At 49.7% G+C, this 24,281-nt stretch overlaps 1 protein-coding gene across 1 annotated transcript in view; it reads right to left on the minus strand.

Annotated features, from left to right (window-relative positions):
- The window catches only part of AP3S2 (adaptor related protein complex 3 subunit sigma 2), a 31,302-nt gene that overhangs the window by 5,112 nt on the left and 1,909 nt on the right, over nt 1–24,281 (minus strand). Inside the window, exons 2-4 of the mRNA XM_056114053.1 lie at nt 22,303–22,394; nt 21,864–21,975; nt 12,739–12,810 (exon numbers count right to left, since the gene is read on the minus strand). Of these exons, the coding sequence (XP_055970028.1) occupies nt 12,739–12,810; nt 21,864–21,975; nt 22,303–22,394 (276 nt within the window). The remainder of the gene's footprint in view (nt 1–12,738; nt 12,811–21,863; nt 21,976–22,302; nt 22,395–24,281) is intronic.

Here is a 24,281-nt window from a genome sequence, read left to right on the forward strand (position 1 = left end):
TGTGTTTTGCAAGAGAGGTATTGAGTGGCAATCATGTTTGGTCTATAGACTACTTTTAGCATGCTTCTCCCACCCTGGGAGGGTCCTCACAACACCCTTTATTTGGTGCTCTCTTCTCTATCTGAGCCTCCTTTTCACCTAGCACATGTGGCTGGCCTTCCAGTCATGGAGCAAAATTCCTGGTACTAATCTCAGCCATTCAAGGGTGTTAGTCTCCCTTTTTGTTGCTTTATGTTCCCCAGATGAATGCAATCTTTCTGTGTCTATCCCGCTCTTTCTGACTCATTTCGCTTTAACCTGATACTTTCCATGTAGTGCCACTTGTATGTAAATTTCATAACTTCATCTTTTCTAACAGCTACATAGTACTCCATTGTGTAAATGTACCAAAGTTTCTTTAACCAGTCATCTGCTCTTGGGCACTCAGGTTTTTTCCAGATTCTGGCTATTGTAAAGAGTGCTGCAATGAACAAACAATTGCAGATGTCACTCCGACTATACCTTTTTACCTCTCTGGGATATATTCCCAGGAGTGCTATAGCTGGGTCAAATGGGAGATCAAATTCTAATTTTTTGAGAATCGTCCATACTGTTTTCCAAAAGGGTTGGACCAGCCGGCATTCCCACCAGCAGCGAAGGAGGGTCCCTTTCTCGTCACATCCGCGCCAGCATTGGTTGCTTTTGTTCTTGTGGATGTGGGCCAGTCTCTGTGGTGTGAAATGATATCTCATTGTGGTTTTGATCTGCATCTCTCTGATGATTAGTGATGTAGAGCATTTTCTCATGTGCCTTTTTGCCATTCGGATTTCTTCTTTGCGAAAGTTTCTGTTCATTTCCTCGCCCCATTTTTTGATGGGGTTGGGTGATTTCTTCTTGTGGAGTTTAACCAGTACCTTGTATATCCTTGATATCAACCCCTTGTCGGATGTGTATTTGGTGAATATCCTTTCCCATTCTGTAGGCTCTCTTTGTATTTTGGTCACTATTTCTTTTGAGGTGCAGAAGCTTCTTAGTTTAAGATAGTCCCATTTGTCTATCTCTGTTTTCACTTGCTCGGCCAGTGGCGTGACATCTTTGAAGATACCATTAGCTTCAATATCATGGAGAGTTTTGCCAACTTTGTCTTCAATAAACATTATGGATTCTGGTCTGATGTTGAGGTCATAAATCCATTTTGATCTTACTTTTGTGCATGGTGTTAGGCAGAGATCTGAGCCCACTTTTTGGCATGTAGCCGTCCAGTTTTGCCAGCACAGTTTATTAAAGAGGCTTTCCCTGCTCCATTTCACTTTTCTTGCCCCCTTATCAAAGATTAGATGATTATATGTTTGGGAGGAAATGTCAGTATATTCAACTCTGTTCCATTGGTCTGCAGCTCTGCTTTTGTTCCAGTACCATGCTGTTTTAATTATTACTGCCTTGTAGTAGAGTTTGAAGTTCGGGAGGTTGATTCCTCCCATTTTCTTTTTCCCAAGAATTGCTTTAGCTATTCGTGGGGGCTTATTGTTCCATATAAATTTCAGGAGTGTTTGCTCCATTTCTTTGAAGAATGTCATGGGTATCCTTATAGGGATTGCATTGAATTTGTACAGTGCTTTGGGAAGCACTGCCATTTTGATGATGTTGATTCTCCCCATCCATGAAAAGGGGATATTTTTCCATTTCCTCGTGTCCTCTTTTATTTCCTGAAGTAGCGTTTTGTAGTTTTCTTTGTACAGGTCCTTTACTTCCTTAGTTAAGCTGATTCCTAGGTAATTGATTTTCTGGGGCACAATTGTGAATGGGATTGTTTTCTTGATGTCACTTTCTTCTCTTTCACTATTTGCGTATAGGAAAGCCATAGACTTTTGGGTATTGAGAAAATCGAATTTTAAGATCACCTCCACTTTGGGGGCTGAATAGGATACCAGGGAGGAGGGCACTTGCCTTGCATGCAAGTTCAATCTCCAGCATCCCACAGGGTCTCTAAGCCCTTCCAGGAATAACCCGAGTGCAGAGTCCAGAGCACGGCTAGGTCTGGTCCCAAAAACACGGTCACGGTCCTCCCGTTGTTCATCGATTTGCTTGAGCGGGCCCAGTAACGTCTCCATTGGAGACTTTGTTGTTACTGTGTTTGGCATATCGAATATGTCACGGGGAGCTTGCCAGGCCCTGCCGTGCGGGCGAGATACTCTCGGTAGCTTGCCGGGCTCTCCGAGAGGGGCGGAGGAATCGAACTCGGGTCGACCATGTTGGCCGCTTCTAAGGCAAACGCCCTACCACTGTGCTATCGCTCCAGCCCTATCCCAAGATAAACAAAAATATACAGATTATCTCCACTTCTGAGTTTTGACAGATATATTACCCAAACTGAGTTCCACTCAGTATCCCCACCTTTTGTTTGTTTTTATGGGGCCACAACCAGAAATGCTCAGTGCTTACTCCTGGCTCTGTTCTCAGGCATTACTCCTCAGGGGAGTGAGGGGTTGAAGGCGGGACAGTCATGTGTAAGGCACGTGCCCTAACCACCCAATACTATAGTTCTGGCCCCTCAGCTTCCCCTTTATGCCAGGGTACTTCCCATCATTTTCGTAGCCCAATTCTCTTTTCTCACTCCCATTTTATCTGTGTATTATCAACTGAAAGACAGAAACACAGCGCAGGTATCAGGGCATAAGCAGTTTAGAATCCATCAACTGATCTTTGGTAAACACAGTGACTCACAAGGGAGAATGAAAAAAGGTGCCCAAGAACTGCTTGTCAGCTGTCCCTGGTAATATGACAAGGACAACTTCTACTACTGACCGTGGATCTTTTGGGGGCCCAAAACCTGGTGGTGCTCGGGGGTCACTCCTGGCCTGGAGCAGCTTGGAAGCTGCTCAGCGAAGTGCTCGGGGCCCACCAGTGCCAGGGCAAAGCCTTGGTCTCCCTTGGTCTCCTGCACTCAAAGCTCATGCTCCATCCTTCTGAACTACCTCCCAGGCCCGCAACGCGCGAGGCTTTCTTTGAACGTGGACTGAGGAGACTCAAAAAAAATGGAAGTGGTCAAGCAGGGGCACAAGGAGGGCAGCCAAGAATCAGAAACAATAAACTCATCTACTCAAACACCAGCTACAGGGGCTGGAGGGAGAGTGCGTTCGGTAAGGAGCTTGCAACCTGGGCTTAATCGCTAGCACCACACAGGGTTTCTCAAGTCTGCCAGAAGTGATCTCTGAGTGCAGAGTCAGGGATAGCCCTGAGCACTGCCAGGGGGTCAGGTGTGCACCCTCCCCCTTCAAAATAAGCTAACCTGGGTTGGAGCAATCGAACAACCAATACGGTGCTCTCTTGTACATGGCCGACTCAGGACGGACCCCTGGCATCCCATATGGTTGATACCTGTGATTCCTGACTGCAGAGCCAGGAGTAAGACCTGAGCACAGTCAGGTGAGGCTTAAATACACACACACACACACACACACACACACACACACACACACACACACTGCAGAAACAAAAACAGAAAAAAAAACACCCAAAAAACCGAAACACTTAAGAACTGCACTTAACGGTTTCCACAAAGACGCTACCAAGGGCTTAATTCTTTGTTTTTTGAGCCAAATCTGGAGTTGCTCAGGGGTTGCTCCTGGTGGGGACCACACAGGGTGCCAGAGATCGAACCCGGGCCGGCTGCATCTAAGGCAAGCAGCTGCCCTGTCTCTCCAGCCCATGAATGCTAAGTTTCTGGCACAGCCAGTGGCAATCCGACTCCGAAATAACTGCCACCAAGAAAATGGTCACTGAACATATAAAGATTTGTTTTGTTTCGTTTTGGTCCTTGGTCCTTAGCTGGCTGTGCTCAGGGATCTCTCCTGGGGTGGTGAGGGACCCTAGAGGGTGGCAGGGAGAAGCTCGGGTTAGCTGCGCCAAAAGCAAGTGCATTACCCACTATACCATCTCTCTAGGCCAAACCGAGATTATGAGAAGGCCACAGAACCAACACGTTACCGGATGCCACAGGAAACTACTCTGGGGGATGGCCTTCCAACAGGTAGAATACTGGGCGGAGGCGTTTTTGCTGGTCTTGTTTCTGGACCATGCCTGGCAGTGCTCAGGGAAGCACTGGGAGGGGAGGGGAGCAGAGTGGGCTGCCTGCAAGGCGAGCGCCTTACTCCCTGTCCTCTGTGCTCCTATTCTCAAGTTCCCCAAAGCGCTCTTCCACACTGACAGCGCCTCTGATTTCCCGAGCAGGAAGACAGTTTGGGCGAGGCGGTGGGGGTGTGCGGTGGCTGCTGCTGGGGCCCAGGGAGGTGCAGACTCCAGGGATGGGGAAGAGAAATCGCTCGAGAGTCCTCCTGCCCCAGTGTCAGTTTCTAGGTCCTGTTTCAGCCAGCGAAAGGAGCGAAAGGGGAAGAGCCAGCACACCCACTGGCACCCCAGCCCGCCTGGCCCTCTTATCACCACTTTCAACCTAAAGTCCAAGGTCTTATCAGAGGAGTTTGGAACTTGGGACTGCTCAGCCCGCTCCAGGGTTTTCCATCGACGTGGTGATGACGAGTCTACAGCTGCCCTGGATGGAACAGTGCAGGGCACCACCGCGAACCTACGCCAACGAAACTCCAGCGGGCCTGGCACGTTCCCCGGGCTTCCGGGCAGGCTACTGTTGCTGCCGTTATTTAGGGGCCACGCCTGGTGGTGCTCGCGGTCACTCTCGGCTCTGCACTAGGGGTCGCTCCTGATGGGGCTGGAGGGTGGGGCAAACTCCCTCCCCACTGGAGCATCAATCTGGCTTCCAGGACAGAAGTTTCTAACCCAAAGTTCCTGCCTGCTCGGCCACACACCGTTAATGCTGAGCTGGAAGGCTGGGCTACCCTCACCAAGCTCCAGCAGTGGGAGCTGACTGACCTCGCCCCAGAAAGTTCCTTCCCTCAGCCCGCATCACAGCCACTGGCTTTGGCCTGGTCATTTCCAGACCTCCTCTAGACTCATGAGAAGTCTTGCTTCTCTCCTTTTTGATTTTCTTCCTTTTCTGCTCTTTCCCACAAGCTGCCTCCCGACAACCCAGGAAGCCAGGTCGCCTCAGATCTTCCTATGGCCCTGAGGGCTAAGCCGCTCCACCTCCCCCACCTCCCACCCCGGCTTCTGGAATGGACTGCTTTTCAGAATTCCACTAAGCACCAGATAAAGCGGCTACCAGTGCTATGAGTGGGTCCCAGGAGTGGAAAATCTGTGCATCCCAAAGCATTGCCAATCACTCGACACCCCCACACAAGAGACCGATGAGAAGCTCGTGACAGTCACGTGGGAACGGCCGGAAGGGTCAGTCAGCTCTCCCAGCCCACACTGCCAGAGCCCGGGCGGTCACCTGTACCTCCTTTCTGCCAAGTAACAGGGGCTAAAGAGTGGTGTGCTCAGTATGTCCACGGGACCCCCTGTTCCTGCACATATAGGTGCTCATTTTCACCAGCAGCAACTTCTTTTTTCTTCGGGGGGGGGGGGGGGGCACACCCAGCTGTGTTCAGGTCTGACTCCTGGCTGTGTTAGACTCCCAGTTCTGTGCTCAGGGCTGACTCCTAGCTCTGTGCTCGGGGCTCACTCCCAGCTCTGTGCTTGGGGCTCACTACCAACTCTGTGCTCAGGGCTGACTCCTGGCTCTTTGCTTGGGGCTCTCTCCTGGCTCTGTGCTCAGGGCTGACTCCTGGCAGTGCTCCACTAGTGGTGCTGGAGATTGAACCAGGGTGGGCAGCGTGTCAGGCGAGCACCTGAACCCCTGTAACCCCAGCCTCTCCGTGTCCATTTTCCCCTAACCTGGAGTCACAAAGCGTTCGGGGCGGGGAAGAGAAAAACAGATAAGACGTGGACCCTGGCCTGGCGGGCACAATTAGTGAGGACAATAAAGCCTGTATTGAGTGAACTATAATCAGAAGGAACCTATGCGAGGACCATGACCTGAGTCCAAATGCCGGAGAAGTTCATGTGAGGTGAGGCCGCGAAGGAGCATGCAGGCAGGGCTGGTTGCTGACCCCACCTCACCCACCAACCCGAGCCCTGTCCGCTTCCCCTCTCCTTTCAGCTGGCTGTGGCTGCAAAGGTCCAACTATTCATGCATCTCCTTTGCTGCTGTCCTTGTGGTGATGCTGGGGGTGATTTGACACACAGATTCCCACCTCCTGCGGCACAGGGTATCTGTTGCATGTCATTCCTCCCCAGTCTTTAGTTTTGAGACCAACTCCTGTTATGTGCCAGACTTCTCGGTAATACGTTTGTTAAATTCGTTAAAAAAAAAAAATTGGGGGGTGCCACACCCAGTCGGTGCTCAGGGTTTACTCCTGGCTCAGAGCTCAGGGATCACTCCTAGTGGGACTCAAGGGGCCAGAGATGGAACCAGGGTTGGCTGTGTGTGAGGCTATCCCTTTGGCCCCGTAAGACAAGTTTTTAGAAACTGTTCTAGGAGAACTTTCTCGCTTTCATCTTGGTCTGTCCGATTTCACTTCCTGCCAAAGGTGACGGTGAAGGCATTGAGCTGCTCCCCACAAACTTTTCTTCCTCTATAAATGGGAAGACCAGAGTTTGCCTGTCGGGCCTGCTCTATGCATCAGATACAGGAATGGAAAAGTGGCTGGGCTGGGTGTGGCCCCCACTCCTGAACCCAACTAACCGAAAAGTCTCTTGTATCTATATCCTAGCTTTACCCATACATCACAGGGGGTGGACCCCTATTTAAAAAAAAAATCCAAGTGAACTACAAAATGCCATGAATCATAAGGCAAATCTTGATCTGAGATATCAAACTCACAAATATTGCTGGCAAAGGGGACATAAAAATTGACAGAAAGTGGTTATCATCCCTGCTTAGCAACTGAAGAAACGGAGGCACGCAGAAAGCTTAGAGAGCTGATGAGGAAGTCACACGGTGGGATTCTAGAAAAGTCCCTGTGGGCGGCCTCCCTCTGCGCCCAGACAGAGGCTCACTCCCGAAGGGGCAGAGGCTGTGTGAGCGAGTCCTGCCCCGCAGGCAGCCAGCAGCAGAGAATGGAACTGGAACTCGGAACGACAGAGTTCATCCAGAATCCCCACGAGACCTCCAGTTGGGGGACACACTTCCAGATGTCAGGAGTGCTGGGACAGTGACTCGATGGACGGGGAGCCTGGAAGGGGTGATGCAGGCAGGGGAGGAGATCTAGGTCCCACAGGGCAGAGACCCCGAGAAGCCAGAAGGGAGGATGGAGCTGGAAGGGCAAAGCGAAAGGCAGGATCTAGGGAAGATGAGACGCGAGGCAGAGGCAGGGGACAGGCCAACTCTGTTACTGTGGTCAGATACTGACCAGGAAGGAAAAGAAGTAAAGACAGGATGAGGGGATGGGGATGAGGGGGTGGCCTGGAGCCAGATGGCAGACAGGGCCGGCTCCTCCTCCCCACGGCCTGGGCTGTCCACTCCAAATAGACAGTCCCTAGCAGCTGCAGTCCTCCGGGGAGGCGGAGAAGATTGAGGCCTATTTACCAGCTTCAGTGGGCAGTCCTGATGTTTACCGTGCCAGGCAATAAAGGTGAGAGCGGCATGAGAGCTACCACCCTGGAGACCCAGACGCAAGTGCCACGGTGCCCACGCTGCCCTTTCTGGACTCCTCACGCTCCTTCTGAGCAGCTGACCGGTCCCTCTCCTGTCGCGGGACTTGCTGCTCGGCTGACAGGGACAGTCCTGTCTCTCTCATCTGCCTCGCTCCTCTCAAGCTCCTGTTCCAGGCCAGCTCAGAGACGCTGGCTCCAGTCACTGGTCACTTGTCACGCCAGACAACAGCAAGTGTGGGGCTGGAGCTGGTTCTAGATTCAATTTCCAGCACCACAAACCTGAAACCCCAAGCCACGCCACAGTGCCAGGCAGGCCCCCGCAGGCACTGACAGGGATCCAAGATACAGAGTACCAGCAAGTCAACCACTGGCATCACCCCCCAAATACCACTGCAAAGTCTGTGTCTGGCAGACTGGGGCTAGAGGGCCTTCCAAGCCCCCCACAGGGCTCAGCACCCACCTCACGGTCACACCATGAACCTTTGTTCCTTCTGGAATTCTGATTTGGGAAACAGAAATCCACCTACTCGTGCTTTTAAATGCCTGGATTCAGAACCTGGAATCCGAGGTATCGGACACGCTGCACTCCCGGTCTCTGAGTAGACGGGTTACAGGTCAGTGGGCATGGGCAGCTGCCCAGTCAGCCTTCATTTGCCTCCCGCTGCTGGGGTCTGCCCAGTGGGCAGTCTGGCCCAGGTAAGGCCACTGTACTGGGACAGCCTGACGGGCCCTCAGATCCAGGAACCCAGACTCAGCCCAAAGCCTACCACTGGCCCCCACCTCCTAGCCTCAGAGCCACAACGGCTATTCTCTCTCTCTGACCAAACGTCACTCATGAACAGGCTGGTGACTGTCTGCTTCTGTAGACTCATCTGCACATGCTTCGTTTTTTAGGAGAACGACGCACAGTCAGACTGCGTGTCTCTGATGAGTTTAGTCTAAGAGATGGGAGTGGTGGCCAGGCATGTGGCGCGGCAGCAGCGGGCATGTCCTGCACAGGCCAGGGCCTGGGTTCGACCTCCGGCACCACACAAAATAACCATGAACGCCAAAGAAACTGCCTAACACCAAGCCGAGTGGAAAATGAATGACACTTTGGGTTTTAATTTTTGTGTGCGGAGGCCCACACCCAGCTGTGCTCAGAGGTTACTCCTGGCTTGACACTCAGGAATCACTCCTGGCGGGGCTCAGGGGACCCCTATGCAGTGTTGGGGATCAAACCTGGGTCGGCTGCATGCAAGGCAAGCGCTCTACCCGCCGTCCTATCTTTCCAGTTCGTTTCTCTCTTTTTTAAGGCGCAGTGAGGTCAGAAATGAAGAAATCGGCTCTGCTGGTCTTGGTCAGTTTTCCTGAGGTGAGAACAGCAGCTTCTGAAAACTATCCCATCGCCAATTCCTTACCAGAGGAGGCAGGCACAGACCTGGATGTCTCATCTCACGAGAACCCAACCCAAGCCAGGATCTTTTTCTTCCTCGCCCAAGCTCCTCCTTGTCACCAGAAACTCATGGAACACGGGTCTGGCTGTCCCCTGATCCCAGATCAGGATGGTGTGGGGGTCTCTCTCACCCTGGGTGTGGTGGGTATCACGAGCCCTGCTGTCTCCACTCTGCTCTAGGACATGGGCAAGCACCGTCTGTCAGCACCACTAGTGCCCTGCACAGCTGTGCGCGCCCCAAATCCTTCCATCTGCGAGCCTTGGCACCGTCCCAGGTCAGTAGCAACACCCCAGAATGTATGTGGCGGCTCCCCTGAAAAAGCGCTGGCTGACCGAGACCTAGGGAAAGGCTGCCCATTGCCACCACCACACCCCCAACACCTCCACTGTGCTGTGGCTGATACCAGTTCCTCAAAGCCCAAAATGTGCCAAGCCCTACTCGGCTGCCACGACACCGGACAATCCCACCCCACATGCTTTTCTCAAAACAAACAAAAAATTAATGTGCCCTCATTAACACCAACCCCCAGCTCAGTCATGATGGTGAAATATGTTTGGGGGATTTCTGAACACATTTCTTCTCCAGGCTGGGCAAGATTCATTCCCAGTGGCTCAGCCTGGAGAGAGACAGCCCAGCCTAGTACCCAGTGAGTGCAGATTCGCCAACCGCTGGAGCAGGCCAGCCACAGCCGACTCGGAGACCAGCCCTGGTCACCACTGCCGGCTCGTGCACTGGTGTGCAGGGCGGGCATGGGCCACAGGGCCTGGAGAATGCTCTATAGAGTATGGTGGAGTATCAGCGCTGGGGCACGGGAGCACTGTGGAGTATGAGTTCACTGACGCACCAAGGTATGCGGGTGCTGATGTACTCAGCTGACTGGTGCCTAGATATTGAAGCACTCTGGAACCTCAGAGGACGGTGCCCAACCTTTGGGAGTGGTGCACACTGACCTCCAGGCTCTGGACAGTGTCCCTTTTCAAAAGGCTAAGGAATTCTGCACAGCAATTTCCTGAGGTCGCAGGAGCTAAAAATAGTCTTAGAAAGCACAGGCAAAATCTGTAAAAGCAGCAAAAATGCTTTATGAATCTTGCTTGCAGATAAGACCTGCAAGAAAGAAAAAAAATTTATGGCCTTTTATCTACCGTGGGAGCCAAGCCCAATCAAATAGATACGGCAAAAATGACTTTACTGCCTTCACAGGTAAACACACAAATATTTAGAAAGTAATATTAGATGACAAGGCAAAAGGTCAATGATTACCTTTGGAGATGAAGAAAACCTTTCGATACAGTAAAACTCCTTAGCCAAGAGGAAAAGAAGGGTGGAAACGCCTGGCGAGAAGAGTCCCAGCAGCAGGCAGACCTGAGAGCTTCACTCTGACTTTGTTTTTTTGTGTCACACCCAGAGGTGCTTGGGGGCTGCTCGCAGCTCTGTGTTTGATGGTGATGCCCAGACATTATCTGGGGCTCTGTGCAGTGCAGGGGATCAAACCTGGGCCTCCTGCATGCGAAGTATGTTCTCTGCCCACTGAACTGTGTCCAGAAACTTCGCTCAGACTCGAAACCAAGAGGCGCCCTGCCATATCTGTTCAACATCACACAGGGACTCCTAAAAAAAGCACTGGAAGAGTCCAAAGCATGGGGCATAGGTTTTGCATGCTGGAGGCTGGGTTCAATCCCCAGCACCTCAGTTTCCCCCCAGAACCACTAAGAGTCCCTGAGACTGAGCATGAAGCCCTGAGCACTGCTGCATGTATGGCTCCCAAACCAGAGACAAACACAGTCCCATGTTCAGAGGTAAAATACCAGCGTCAGTACTTCACACAATTTACTTCGACATATAGAAATAAAGTGACTTTGGGGTAGCAGCAATAAAAATGAATGTATGTACAAATGTGCACCCATACATAGAAGCAGGTATCTAGGAGCTGGGGATCTAGGGGCTCTTGCCTTGAGCTGACGCTGGTTCGATCCCTGGCACCCCAGGTGGTCCCTGCGTCTGCCAGGAATGATTTCTGAGTGCAGAGTCAGGAGTAATCTCTGAGCATCATTGTGGCCCAGAAACAAAAAGCTAAGAGCAGATATTTCAAAATAAATTTAGTAAAACCTCCATGGGAAAAAATGATACATATTGACCGAATCAAGAAAACCTGGAAATACAGAAGTACTGGCTGGGGACATAGCTGGGAGGAATGACACAGATGTCTAAGACTCGGGAACATACAAGGCAAGTAAGACACATGCATGCATGGACTCACCTATAAGTAGGTTAAGACCCAATCTTGGGAAGAGGTAAATCCTCCACCAATGCCCTGCAGATTTAGCGCAACTGAAATCCTGGTGGGCCCTGGGGTGCGTGTGTGACATCCACAAACTGCCTCGACCATCTGAACCCCTCTGCTAAGGACCAAATCCAACCTCCCAGAGTTTTCTAGCTGCCGCACCAGGGCGTGACCCTCCAGAGACCCTTCAGTCCTGTCCCGCCCCGCCAAGTAAGGGGATTCTGAACAGCTGCATTCTCAGCCACATGCCACACTGCTGGACTTGCATCTCCAAGCCAGGCGCCCCACTGCTGCGGCTGCCTTCAGCTGCCGGAGGAGGCGGTGTCGCTCCCATGGAGGCTGATTCAGAGCCACCAGCTCAAGAAAAGCCACCAGTGACCAAAGCTGTGCAGCACCAGGCCCCCGGGCACAGTCTGGGTACAGTCAGTGCCCTGCTGAGGCCGAAGGTTATGCCAGTCATGCCAGCAACGCAGACGCGAGGGCACTGACTCTGGACGGTTTCGGTGAGCCTCTGGCAGATGGCGCCTGGGATCAGCTGACCTCTAAGTACATTATGGTTGTCTTGGTTGCTGTGTTATTCTACAGGGAAATACAGATATCACCAGCCAAGTCACAGCACTGGTAACAGACTGTGCCGAAGCTCTACTCCCACTAAACCGGGCCTCAGATACTCATCCCAAGATCGACACGCACAGGAACTCCCATGCATTGCTGCCCAATCCCCAACGGTCTGTCAAAGCCCAACTGTGACATGGGTATAGGCTCGATCTCGGATGTGTGAGAATGGGTGTGACCTCAGCAAGACACCCTCAACTCTCAAACTGTAAGAGCGAAACTGATGCAGTGACAGGCAGCAGAAAGGAGAAAAATCAGATGGGCCTCAGATTCAGTTCCTGAAACTGAAACATTCAGTTTCAGAGCAATAAAACAATGTATAACCAGGCAACCTGAATCCACCTGGGAAGTTCCTGGGCTCAGCAAGAGGGCTCCCAATGCCCAGAAGTCGCTTTATGTTAACCTTGAAAGAACAAGAAGTCTATGTAATCACGAAATTGGTACTGATACTGAAAATTATTGTTTAACTGTTGCCTAACCATTGTTACCCTAGACACTTGCCAAACCACCTTTGTTTGGTAACTAAGTAAGATTCTTTTCTGAAACAATAAGGCATGTACTGCTTATGTAATCAAACCCTATAGAAACTGCTTGCAGCCTGAAGTCGGGGTCGCTATCAAGAGACCACTCTGTGGGTGAGATAATTGACCTCAGTATACTGGAACAAAACTCCTTCTGCTTTTGCATTATCGAGTTAGTGTTTCTGTCCGTTTCGCTGCCTGGGAACCTAGAATCCTGGGCTTAACAAAACCTTAGTTTTGTGGAATAGACCAGGTGAAGAATCGACCCGGGGGTGGGGGTTGTGGGGGGGCGCGGGGAATAGGAAGGACGGGGGTGATGCAAGAAGCGGCCACTGGATCTGGAGTGGAGAGAAGGTACCTTATCCATATGGAAGATCAGATCCAACTCGCAGACGTTCTCGAAACACTTGTCCAGGGTCTCCACAAAAACCTAGAACACAGAAAGACCGCACGGACATCACTGTGAGCACCGGAATGGGCAGAAAAGGGGCAGTCAGGGCATCACTTAAAACTCAGAACAAACTGAAACTCAAAAAGGCCAGGATACAGCTCAGCGCTGAAGCATCTGCGTGGCTTGTGTGAGGTTGCGGGGTTGATTCTGGCCAGCACTTACTTATCTATCACCCTACTTGGTCCAGCTGGAGAGGCTGACACAAGGCAGAGAAATCTTACAGCAAGACTAGAGACACAGAAAGTTTCTGTCCGCCTTTATAAAACATTAATTTATTACAACAAAATAGGCCAGATACAAACTCCCAAAATGAAATGGGCATTTCAGCTTATTTTGCATGTATGTGTTTACACACATAAAACTTCTGGGGAGAAAGTACATCAGCAGTGCTCAGGATACCATAACGCAGAGCTGGGATTCAAGCCAGGGTGCCCGAGGCCTTAACCACTCCTCTGTCCAATCTCCCCAGTACCACACTGACTTCTGGAGGTGCTGAGGATTGAACTCAGAGACCTCATACATGCCAGGTATGTACTTGAGGGCTGCGCAGTGCCCTCAAGTCCCCCGACTGCACCTCTGAACAGCCGGACCATCTGCTTCCATCCCTGTGTCGAGTGGCTATAAGCCCTTCTACCTTACTTTTTATTTCTTTTCATTTTTTATAATTTTATTTATTGAATCACCGTGAGAGCAGCAGTTACAGAGCTTTCGGGTTTAAGTCTCAGTGATACAATGAAACTTGACTGTCCAGTGGCCTCTGGAGGATGGCGGCCACTAGGTCACCAGGGGGAATGGGCCAAGGCACGAAACCGATTTCCACCTGGGGTGGCCCAGCACCTGTAACTTACTGCAGGGACTGGATGTACTTCTGCCAAAAGCCGTTGGGTTTCGAGATTTGTTTCTGAGTCTCTGGGATCATGGCCGTTAGGCAGTTCGATCAGGAACCAGAGAGGCCATGCCTCCAATGATATATCTGAGCCGGAGGTGGTTTGTGGGTGTGTCTCCCACATACCTTTCTTTTGCTATTTACTTTCTTGGTAAACTTTGCCCCAAGTTGTTGGGGTCTGGCCAAAGGCACAGCAGCAAATTTGGGGTGTCTGGAAGTCTGAAGGCGCCATCAGGGTACTGTTGCACTCGCCTCACAGGTACAGACTGACCTGCTGGCGGCACCATACCCCCTGAGCCCTTCCGTTCTAACCCTCCTGTTGGGGGGACACTTATCTCATCATTAGGGGCTTTCCCCTTCATACTCTGAATCTTCCTCTTTGGAGCCATCGAGCTTACAGTACTGGGAGAGTTCCTTATCACTTATCTCTCCTGTTTAATTTCTAGATCCTTTTTGGAAGGAGGCAGGGGCACACCCAGAATGCTCAGAGCTTATTCCTGGTTTTGCACTCAGGTCGCTCCTGGAGGATTCACAAAACCCTACGGGATGCTACGGATCAAACCCAGGTCAGCCACATACAAAGCAGGCATCCTCCCTGCTGTACTCTCTCTCCAACTCCTAGGAGATCATTTTGCTTCTTGCTGTGTAACAGTCCACTTTAGTGGGTCTTCCTGACTAAGGAAAGTGGTTAGTGATTGGTTTATTTTTCTGTTTGCCTTTCCTTGAGGGGGATCAGTATCTCCTTCTTTTCTCCATTGGTCTTCACCTGGAAAGGGTTTCCTCAATGCTGATAATCCTTGTTTATTCATGCAGGGCAATAAAGGCGAGTGAAAACCTGGCTTTTGGGTTTCCCTCTCCTTAGCTGGTCAGATATTTTACGATTTCCTGCCTAAAGAACAAAGGGCTGGCTGCCAGCAATGCAGAATGAAGCAGCAGAAAAGGCTGGAAAATTAAACCACAGGTTCATCACACACATATTCACTTAATCCCTCTGCTGAGCGCCACCAAACATACCAGTGACCCCAGGCAATGGCACTGCCTCTAAAGAGAAGGAAACTCAGGCTGGAGTCCCAGCACAGCAGGTAAGGTGCTTGCCTGCACACAACTGACCTGGGTTCGATCCCCAGCAACCCACATGGTCCCCTGAGCCCACTAGGAATGATCCCTGAGCACAGAGCCAGAAGGAAGCCCTGAGCACCACAGGGTGTGGCCCCAAAACAGTAACAAAATGTTCCTGTAGGGTATTGTGTAATTTAATTAGCTAACGGGCTGGAGGGATAGCACAGGGGGTAGGGCATTTGCCTTGCACGAGGCCGACCCAGGTTCGATTCCTCTGTCCCTCTTGGAGAGCCTGGCAAGCTATCGAGAGAATCCCGTCCTCATGGCAGAGCCTGGCAAGCTACCCGGGGTGTATTCGATGTGCCAAAAACAGTAACAACAAGTCTTACAATGGAGACGTTACTGGTGCCCGCTCGAGCAAATCAAAGAACAATGGGAGGACAGTGCTACAGTGCTAATTAGCTTAAAACTAATCTACTGGCATTCCAGAGTTAGACCTAATTACACAGAAATCTAAATTAGAGGAGTAGTAAACCAGCAGAAGACTGAGTAATTTGAACAAATTTGACAATGATATAGAGAAGAAACTCAGTCCCATCTTTTGGCATACGCTGATCCAGTAAATCCCTGTGTTTGGAAGCTTACAAAAGACGCTGGCTCAAAGGACTGAGCACATACTTTACACATGGAGGCCTGGCTTGAATCACAGCACCACATGGTCCCCTGAGCACCACAGGAAGTGACCTCTGAGCACAAAGCCAGGAGTAACCCCCAAACACAGCCATGAGCCGGCACAAATCAAAAGCAAAAAAAAAAAAGTTTACTTATGTTTTGAAAATTTGAAACAAATGGTCTAGAGCTGTGTCCCAATTATGAGAGGAAGAAAAACGAAGACTACAAAATGCTCAACAGAACATGGCTGAACTTTACAAGGAAAAAACATCCAACCCCACCAAAGTAAGAGAGAATAAATGAACAGAAACTTTCTCAAAGGAGATCAGAATGGCCAAAAGGCACATGAAAAAAACGGTCTTCATCACTAATCAAGAGGGAGATGCAGATGAAAACAACAGTGAGACCTCATCTCACACCACAGAGGCTGGCGCACGTCCGGAAGAACAAGAACAACCAGTGCTGGCGTGAATGTGGGGTAAAAAGGACCCTCCTTCATTGTTGGTGGGAATGCTGATTGGTCCAGCCTATTTTGAAAAAATATGGACAATCCTCAAAAAACTAGAAACTGAGCATCCATATGACCCGGTAATACCACTTCTGGGAATATAACCTAGGGGACAAAAAACACTCAGCAGAAACACCATCTGCATTCCTCTGTTCTTTGATGCACTATTCTCAATAGCCAGAATCTGGAAATCACAAGAGCTATCACAATAGCCATAATCACAATGGCCAGAATCTGGAAACAACCTGAGTGCCCAAGAACAGATGAATGGATAAAGAAACTACGACGCATGGACACAACAGAATACTACGCAGCTGTTAGGGAAAATGAAGTCATGAAATTTGCCTGTATTTGCCTATAAATTTGCCTAATAAGGCTTGGAGAGTATCATGCTGAGTGAAATGAGTCAGAAAGAGAGGAACATAGAATGACCGCACTCATATTATAGAACGACTGCACTCATTTGTGGCATCTATAATAGAAGACTAAAATCCATGGCCAGGGAAAACAGTGGCTAGGAGGACTGGTCATAGTTGGAATCAACCACAAGTACGTGTGGGGTGGAGGGGAGGCAAGACAGAGAAGGGACCAGAATGACAATAATAGCTGGAAATGATCACGCTGGACAAAAACTGAGTATTAAAAGTAGGTAAAGAGATATACCGAATAACCTTTCAGCATCAGTATTACAAACCACGATGCCCAAAAGGAGAGGGGGAGGGATAAGAAGTGGGTAGAGGGAGGGAGAGGAAGAGAGAGGGAGAGAGGGGGAAGAGAGAGAGAGAGAGAGAGAGAGAGAAGAAAAGAAGAAGAGTACCTGCCACAGAGGCAGGCTGTAGGGTGTAGGTGGGGGTGGAGTGAGGGGAGGGAAGCTGGGGACACTGGTGCTGGGAAACGGACACTGGAGGAGGAATGGGTGTTGGAACACTGTATGACCGTCTCCACTCAGTGACTCAATAAAAACCCTTTTTTCTTTTTTTTTTTTTTGCTTTTTTGGGTCACACCCAGCGATGCACAGGGGTTACTCCTGGTTCATGCACTCAGGAATTACTCCTGGTGGCGCTCGGGGGACCATATGGGATGCTGGGAATCGAACCTGGGTCTGCCGCGTGCAAGGCAAACACCCTACCCGCTGTGCTATTGCTCCAGCCCCTCAATTAAAACCTTTAAAAAAGGTGCTGGAGCAATAGCACAGCGGGTAGGGCGTTTGCCTTGCACGCGGCCAACCCGGGTTCGATTCCCAGCATCCCATCTGGTCCCCCGAGTGCCACCAGGAGTGACTGATTCCTGAGTGCAAAGCCAGGAGTAACCCCTGAGCATCGCCGGGTGCAACCCAAAAAGAAAACAAAACAAAACAAAAAAAAACATTTAAAAAAAGTGGACCTGTAGCAGGGTGAGCGAACAAATTCAGAATTCTAAGGGAAAACTAAGCAATGAATGACAAAGACACACTGGTGGGAATAGCCCTGCACTGCAGCACTGTCCTCCAGTAGCTCATCGATTTGCTGCTCGAGCAGGCCCAGGAACGTCTCCGTTGTGAGACTTGTTACTGTCTTTGGCATACTGAATACATCACGGGGAGCCTGCCAGGCTTTGCCGTGTGGGTAGGTGTAAGGATGAATAACACCCTAAAACTACAGAAGAAACCATGAAGAAACCATGAAATCGGTGGATCTTCATTAGCAATGAAACAAAGTAAAGACACCAGTGAAGGAAGGTGAAAGCTACATTCACTTACATCTAAGAAGATACTTTGCAATTGTTACAATGTATAAAGGATGCTATTACTCTAATGTCTGGAATGGTTATTCAACAATGCACATTATATAGAATGTATAGGTTGATACTTCTTCCATATGTTACTTTTTATTTTTTTTTAAAGTATTAGTTTCTTTATTTTTATTTTTGCTTTTTGGGTCACACCCAGCGATGCACAGGGGTTACTCCTAGCTCTTCATTCAGGAATTACTCCTGACAGTGCTCAGGGGACCATATGGGATGCTGGGAATCGAATCCGGGTCAGTTGCGTGCAAGGCAAATGCCCTACCCGCTGTGCTATCGCTCCAGCCCCTACTTTTCATTTTTATTTATTTACTTTTGGCCTTTTGGATCAAACTTCAGGATGCTCAGGGGTTACTCCTGGCTCTGTACTCAGAAATTACTCCTGGCAGTGCTCAGAGGACCATATAGGATGCCAGGGATCTAACCACCATGTGCAAGGCAAACACCCTACCAACTGTACTATCATTCTGGCCCTCTACTGTTACTTTTTAATTTCACAAAATAAAAGATTCATTCAAATTAAACAATAAGAGATATGCTTGGTTTCATTGAGCCCTACAGATTTCTCCCCTGAGATACTGGCTCTGGTACGTGTTTATTTTGGAGGGAGGCAGTAGGAGGCACACCAGGCAGTGCTCAGGGCTTACTCCTTGCTCTGTGCTCAGGAATCACTCACTGGTGGGGCTACAGCACCAGGGATGGAACTGGGGCTGGTCATGTGTAATGCAAGCACTTGCTTGGCAATACTATCTCTCCAGTTCAGTGGCTCTTGGTTTCAAAAACCCTTACTAAAGACTGGAGGGTGTGGCTTTGGGGCAAAGTGCATGCCTTACATGCGTGAATTTAGACTCCCTAGCTATAAAACAAAATAGACTCAATAAATCAAAAACTACACTGACTGGGGCTGGAGCAATAGCACAGCGGGTAGGGCGTTTGCCTTGCACGCGGCCGACCTGGGTTCAGTTCCCAGCATCCCATATGGTCCCCTGAGCACCGCCAGGGGTAATTCCTGAGCGCAGAGCCAGGAGTAACCCCTGTGCGTTGCTGGGTGTGACCCAAAAAGCCAAAAAAAAAACAAACCTACACTGACTGCTTTGGGGTGATTACTGGGACAGAAGGGAATGAGGATACTTCTTGACAAGTCTTCTTAATTTTGAAATACATATATACAGGGTTTCTCCAATAAGAAAGTTTACAAACTGTAAATAAGCATAAGCCAAATAAACAAAAATGCTTCCTACTGCAATGAAAGACTATTTCAGGAATATAATCTGGCTAAACACTTCTCTCGACATCTACTGAAGCCATCTTGCTGGTTTCTACTATGCCTCTTAGAACTATAAAAGACTCAAAAGAGTGGCTGGAGCCATACTACAGCGGGTAGGGCGTTTGCCTGCACGAGGCCAACCTAGTTCAATCTCTGGCATCCCATATGGTCCCCCAAGCACCGTCAACAGTAACTCCTGAGTGCAGAACCAGGAGTAACCCCTGAGCAACACTGGGTGTGACCCAAAAAGAAAAACAAATAATACATATGTCACTGTCCTCCCGTTGTTCATCAATTTGCTCGAGCGGGCCCAGTAACATCTCCATTTTGAGACTTGTTACTGTGTTTGGCATATTGAATATGTTATGGGTAGCTTGCCAGGCTTGGCTGTGCAGGCGAGATACTCTCGGTAGCTTGCTGGGCTCTCTGAGAGGAGCGGAGGAATCGAACCCGGCTCAGTTGGGCTGGCTGCGCGTAAGGCAAACACCCTACCACTGTGACTATATATGTCATATATAATACATATACAGACACAAGAATTTTCCCTTGTTCAACAAACTCACATCCTATGAGGACACAATGAATAATTCTTCTAGTATGCAGTATTCCTGAGAGACGCCTCAGAGCTAGCAGGGAACATCTGGTATTCTTATAAAGCAAAACACAGAGAGGAGTGAGGAGCCAAGTCCCAAAACCAAACCACAAGGTCAACAATGCTCAGATTGGCTTAAGGCTGCAGACTTACTACTGGGAATGTGGAAACAAGACTCCCATCAGGATTCCTTGGTTCAACTGGCTAGAGTTTGTAATTCTGTACCAGTACCAATATGCAACATTTGAGTAACATTTTCCTCTTAGTTTTGTTCTGTTTTGTTTTGGGGCCACAACCAGCTGTGCTCATTGCTTACTTCTGGCTCTGTGCTCAGGGATCACTCCTGGAAGAACAGGGTGCCAGGGATCAAACCCAGATCTGACCCACTGTCCTATCTCTCCAGCACCTGATGTTACGTTTGCATATAAGCTCGGGTTGGGATTAGGCAACAAAACGCATCTCGCTTTCATGAGACTTTCATGAGACCTGGCTTCAAGCTCTGGAGCCGGACACTCCTTGGGTCGGGGAGAAGGATCAGAGCAGGAGAGCGCCCCTCGAATGGCTGAGCCTGGAACTGCACCATCCCTGAGCACTGCTGGATGTGGCCCCTCTCCCAAAAAAGGTTTTTTTTTTTTCTCTTTGGTGTTTTTGGTGACACCCTGTGATGCTCAGGAGTTAGGAATCACTCCTGGTGGTGCTCAGTGGACCAGATGAAATGCAGGGGATCGAACCCAGGCTGGCCGCATACAAGGCAAATGCCCTACCTGCTGTATCTCTCTAGCCCGACCCTAAAGTTTTAATGCAAACTCTTGTTTAAACTGTTGGCTTGGGGCTGGAGTGATAGCACAGCGGGTAGGGCGTTTGCCTTGCATGCTGCCGACCCGGGTTCAATTCCCTGAGTACCGCCAGGGGTAATTCCTGAGTGCAGAGCCAGGAGGAACCCCTGTGCATCACCGGGTGTGACCCAAAAAGCAAAAAAAATAAATTAAATTAAATTAAAAAAGTAAACTGTTGGCTTATTCAAATAGTTAAAAGAAGCCCACACAAGGCTGGAAAGATGGTACAGTAGGCAGGGCATTTGCTTTGCATATGGCCAACCTGGGTTAGATCCCCAGCACCCCATATGGTCCCCCAAGCACCACCATATTCAAATCAGTTAAAAGAAGTCCATACAAGGCTGGAGAGATGGTACAGAGGGTAGGGCATTTGCTTTGCATGTGGCCAACCCAGGTTAGACCCCCAGCACTCCAGATGGTCCCCTGAACACCACCAGGAGTGATTCCTGAGTACAGAGCCAGGAGTAAGTGCTGAACATTGCCAAAAACTACAAAAACAAACAAAATAAAAGAAATGAAAGAAGCCCACTGAGAATCCCATGTATAAATTAGTGGAACCAGTAATGGTAATGGTACCAAAGTGGGGTCCCCACACACCTCAGTTTCCATGAAGGAGATGGAAAGAATCTGTAAGTCATTCCTGAATTCCAAAATGCCTAACAAAAATCATGTTTAACTGTGGCCAGAGACAAAGGGCTCCCAAAACAGAACCAAACAGACAAAATCATGTTTGCCTACGTCGAGATGCAAGACTGCACAGGCAACTGAAGTCTAGAGTTTCTTCAGGCTATAATCACAAGTGAAATGCAAAGTATACGTTTTAGAATAGCATTTCACTTGATATCTGAAAAAAATTGCAAACACGATACCAAGGTTCGTAACAAGAAAAGCATATTGGTATTCAGCCTGTTTCTGGCAGAGCTCCGAAAACCTCAGGAATTTCCCTAGTGACAAAGAAGTCTTTTGTCTGTGTAAATGAGGTATCTTCTAGAAAGCACTAGGGTGTGGCTGGAACCAGGAGTGCAGTCAGGTCACTAAAGGCTGGACATTTCAGTCCCCCTCTCCTGCCCCTGGTGGAGAGGGGTAGGGCAGGCTGGAGGCTAAAGCAGCAACTGACATCACCAACCAGACCCAGTAGAGATGCTTCAGGCCCCAAAAAGGAACTCCTGGCTTCTCTGGGTGTCTGTCTCCCGTTACATATACACGGAGGGTCAGAACTGAGTTTTGTGGGGAATCTAGTCGCTGAGGCCAAATGAGTAACACAGAACCATGGGGAAAACCCAGCAACGGAACCCTGGGCAGGCAGCGCACAAGCTCTCCCATGGCGCCCTCTGGTGGACTCTTCTTGCCCAGAGCAACGAAGGGATGAAGGTAGGTCTAGAGAAGAGGGAGTTCCAGAGCAGGCTGCAAACGGCTCAGTGACGCCCTACCTGGATGAGGTCCAAGATCCCCAGCTCGCTCTCAGAGGAGTCCACACAGAACACAAAGTAGAGGGTAGCGTAGTGGCGGTAAATGAGTTTGTAGTCGGAGCCGCCCATGAGGCTGTGGGAGACGAGAAACGTTTACTCAGACACAAATGCAGATGTACCCCGGCACGGAGTGGGAAGAAGGGCCCCACGGAATGAGTGGGACACGCCAGCCAGGGCCAGCAGAAGTGGACTATGCAGGAGCACAGAAAACCAGTCTTTTTTTTTTTTTTTTTCTGTTGAGCTGCCCAGGAACTGTGTCGGGGAAGCACAACTACCCAGAGCTTCCAAAACGGAAATGGGTCCCTCCTGGGCCCGACACTCCAACACTGATGGTAGAAGTAACGCTCATGTCCCCCTTCCCGCAAAGGTGGCTTTAGGGAAAGGAAAGCGGATTTTTTACCTTCCGCCCTCCAGGAAGTTACAGATGTTGTCATCCCGCTTGAGAACAAGATGGAATGTCTCGCGGACAATCTGCTGCTGGATTTCCTCAGGCTACAGAGTCAGAGAAATGAAGACACGGGGAAAATCTGAGAAATGATGCCCACCCATGGGGGAAGTCGAGGAGCGAAGTGCTAGGAATGATCTGAAGCTCTAACCCCAGTTTCCAGAAAAGACTGAAATGATGAGGAGGGGAGTTAGGGAGAGAATCTGGGGCAGGAGAGACAGTGCAAAGGGAAGGCACACGCTTGTATGCTCGAGCCCTGGAACCGCAAAACCCCCTGATCAGAGTCAGGAGTAGCACCTGAGCACTGCAAGGTTTTGCCCGAAAATCCCAAAATAAGAGTGAATCTGGGGGTTGGAGCGATAGCACAGCAGGTAGGATGTTTGCCTTGCACGCGGATGACCGGGGTTTGATCCCCAGCATCCCATATCCCCTGAGCACTCCAGGAGTAATTCTGAGTGCAGAGCCAGGAGTAACCCCTGTGCATCCCAGGCTGTGACCCAAAAAGGAAAAAGAAAAGAGTGAATCTGTGAGGGCCAGAGTGATAGTACAATGGGTAGGGCGTCCGCCTTGCACGAGGTCAACCCGGGTTCCATCTCCAGTATCCCATATGGTCTCCTGAGCACTGCCAAGAGTGATTCCTGAGTGCAGAGCCAATAGGAAGCCCTGCACATAGCCAGGTGTGACCCAAAAGAAAAAAGGGGGAAAAAAAAGAGTGACTCCGTGAAAATGAATTTCATGGCTCCAGTCTGGAAATTAAGATTAGGAATACTGGGGCGGGAGCGACAGCACTGAGGGTGGGCAACTGTTCGCCTTGCACGCGATCCCCAGCACTCTACGTGGTCCCCAGAGCCTACCAGGTGCGGTTCTTGAGCACAGAGTGAGGAGTAAGCCACGAGCACCACCAGATACAGTTCCGTCCCCCCAACTAGAAGGTGCTGTGGTGCTCACCAGTAAATTCTTCATGAGAAAGAAAAAAACGCTCTCCTCCCCATCTCCCCACCCCTCCGGGTCCTGGTTGTCACGCCCACAAACTGCCTCCAGATGCCATTTAAGTGCGTTAAAGGCCATGATCCAGAGGCTCACAATGAATCGCAGAGCCGATCAGCTAGCTGCAGAGATGTCTCTGGACCCCAATTATTTAATAATTCTAGAATTCCAGGAGTGCATGGTCGTGCAGAGATCTCATGCTATTCATAACAAGCAATACAAAATAAATTTCTCCTATCTGCCCGTGGGGCAGGCTTGAGTGGTGGTGGGAAAATTCAGAATAATGGTGGTGGGAAGATGTAATAGTGGTGGGATTGGTGTTGAAATACTGAACGTAATAAATTATTGTGAACAACTTTATGAAAAAAATAAAATTTTTAAAAAAGAAAATGTATTCACAGAGAAAAATTCTGAACAATCACAGAGCTACCAATATTTTCTTCACTGATTACATCATATACAAAGTTCAACTGTGAAAAAATCTCTTAATAAGTCACTTTGACTTTTTTTTTTTTTGGCTTTTTGGGTCACACCCGGTGTTGCACAAGGGTTACTCCTGGCTCATGCATGCAGGAACTATCCCTGACGGGCTCAGGGGCCCATATGGGATGCTGGGAATCGAACCTGGGTTGGGCGTGTGCAAGGCGAACGCCCTACCCGCTGTGCTGTCACTCCAGCCCCTGTGCTATCACTCCAGTCTTCGACTTCTTTTTTAAAAAGGAATAATTACTGGCGCATATGCTGCCTGAGCCCATGTGCTGCTTGCACCCACATGGCCGAGCACATGTGGACTGAGCACATGTGTCGCCCACATCTCCCCTCTTGAGATGTGTACTTTCATGCTTTCATGTCTAATGCTAAGATGTGTGTAGGGGCTCTCTCTGCCCTTGGAGAAGCCCGTGTTCTCTCTTGGGTACGTTACTCTCTCTCTCACTCTCTCTCCCTCC

Source organism: Sorex fumeus, unplaced genomic scaffold, assembly GCF_029834395.1.
Source record: "Sorex fumeus unplaced genomic scaffold, SorFum_2.1 ptg000024l, whole genome shotgun sequence".
Classification (NCBI taxonomy): domain Eukaryota; kingdom Metazoa; phylum Chordata; class Mammalia; order Eulipotyphla; family Soricidae; genus Sorex; species Sorex fumeus.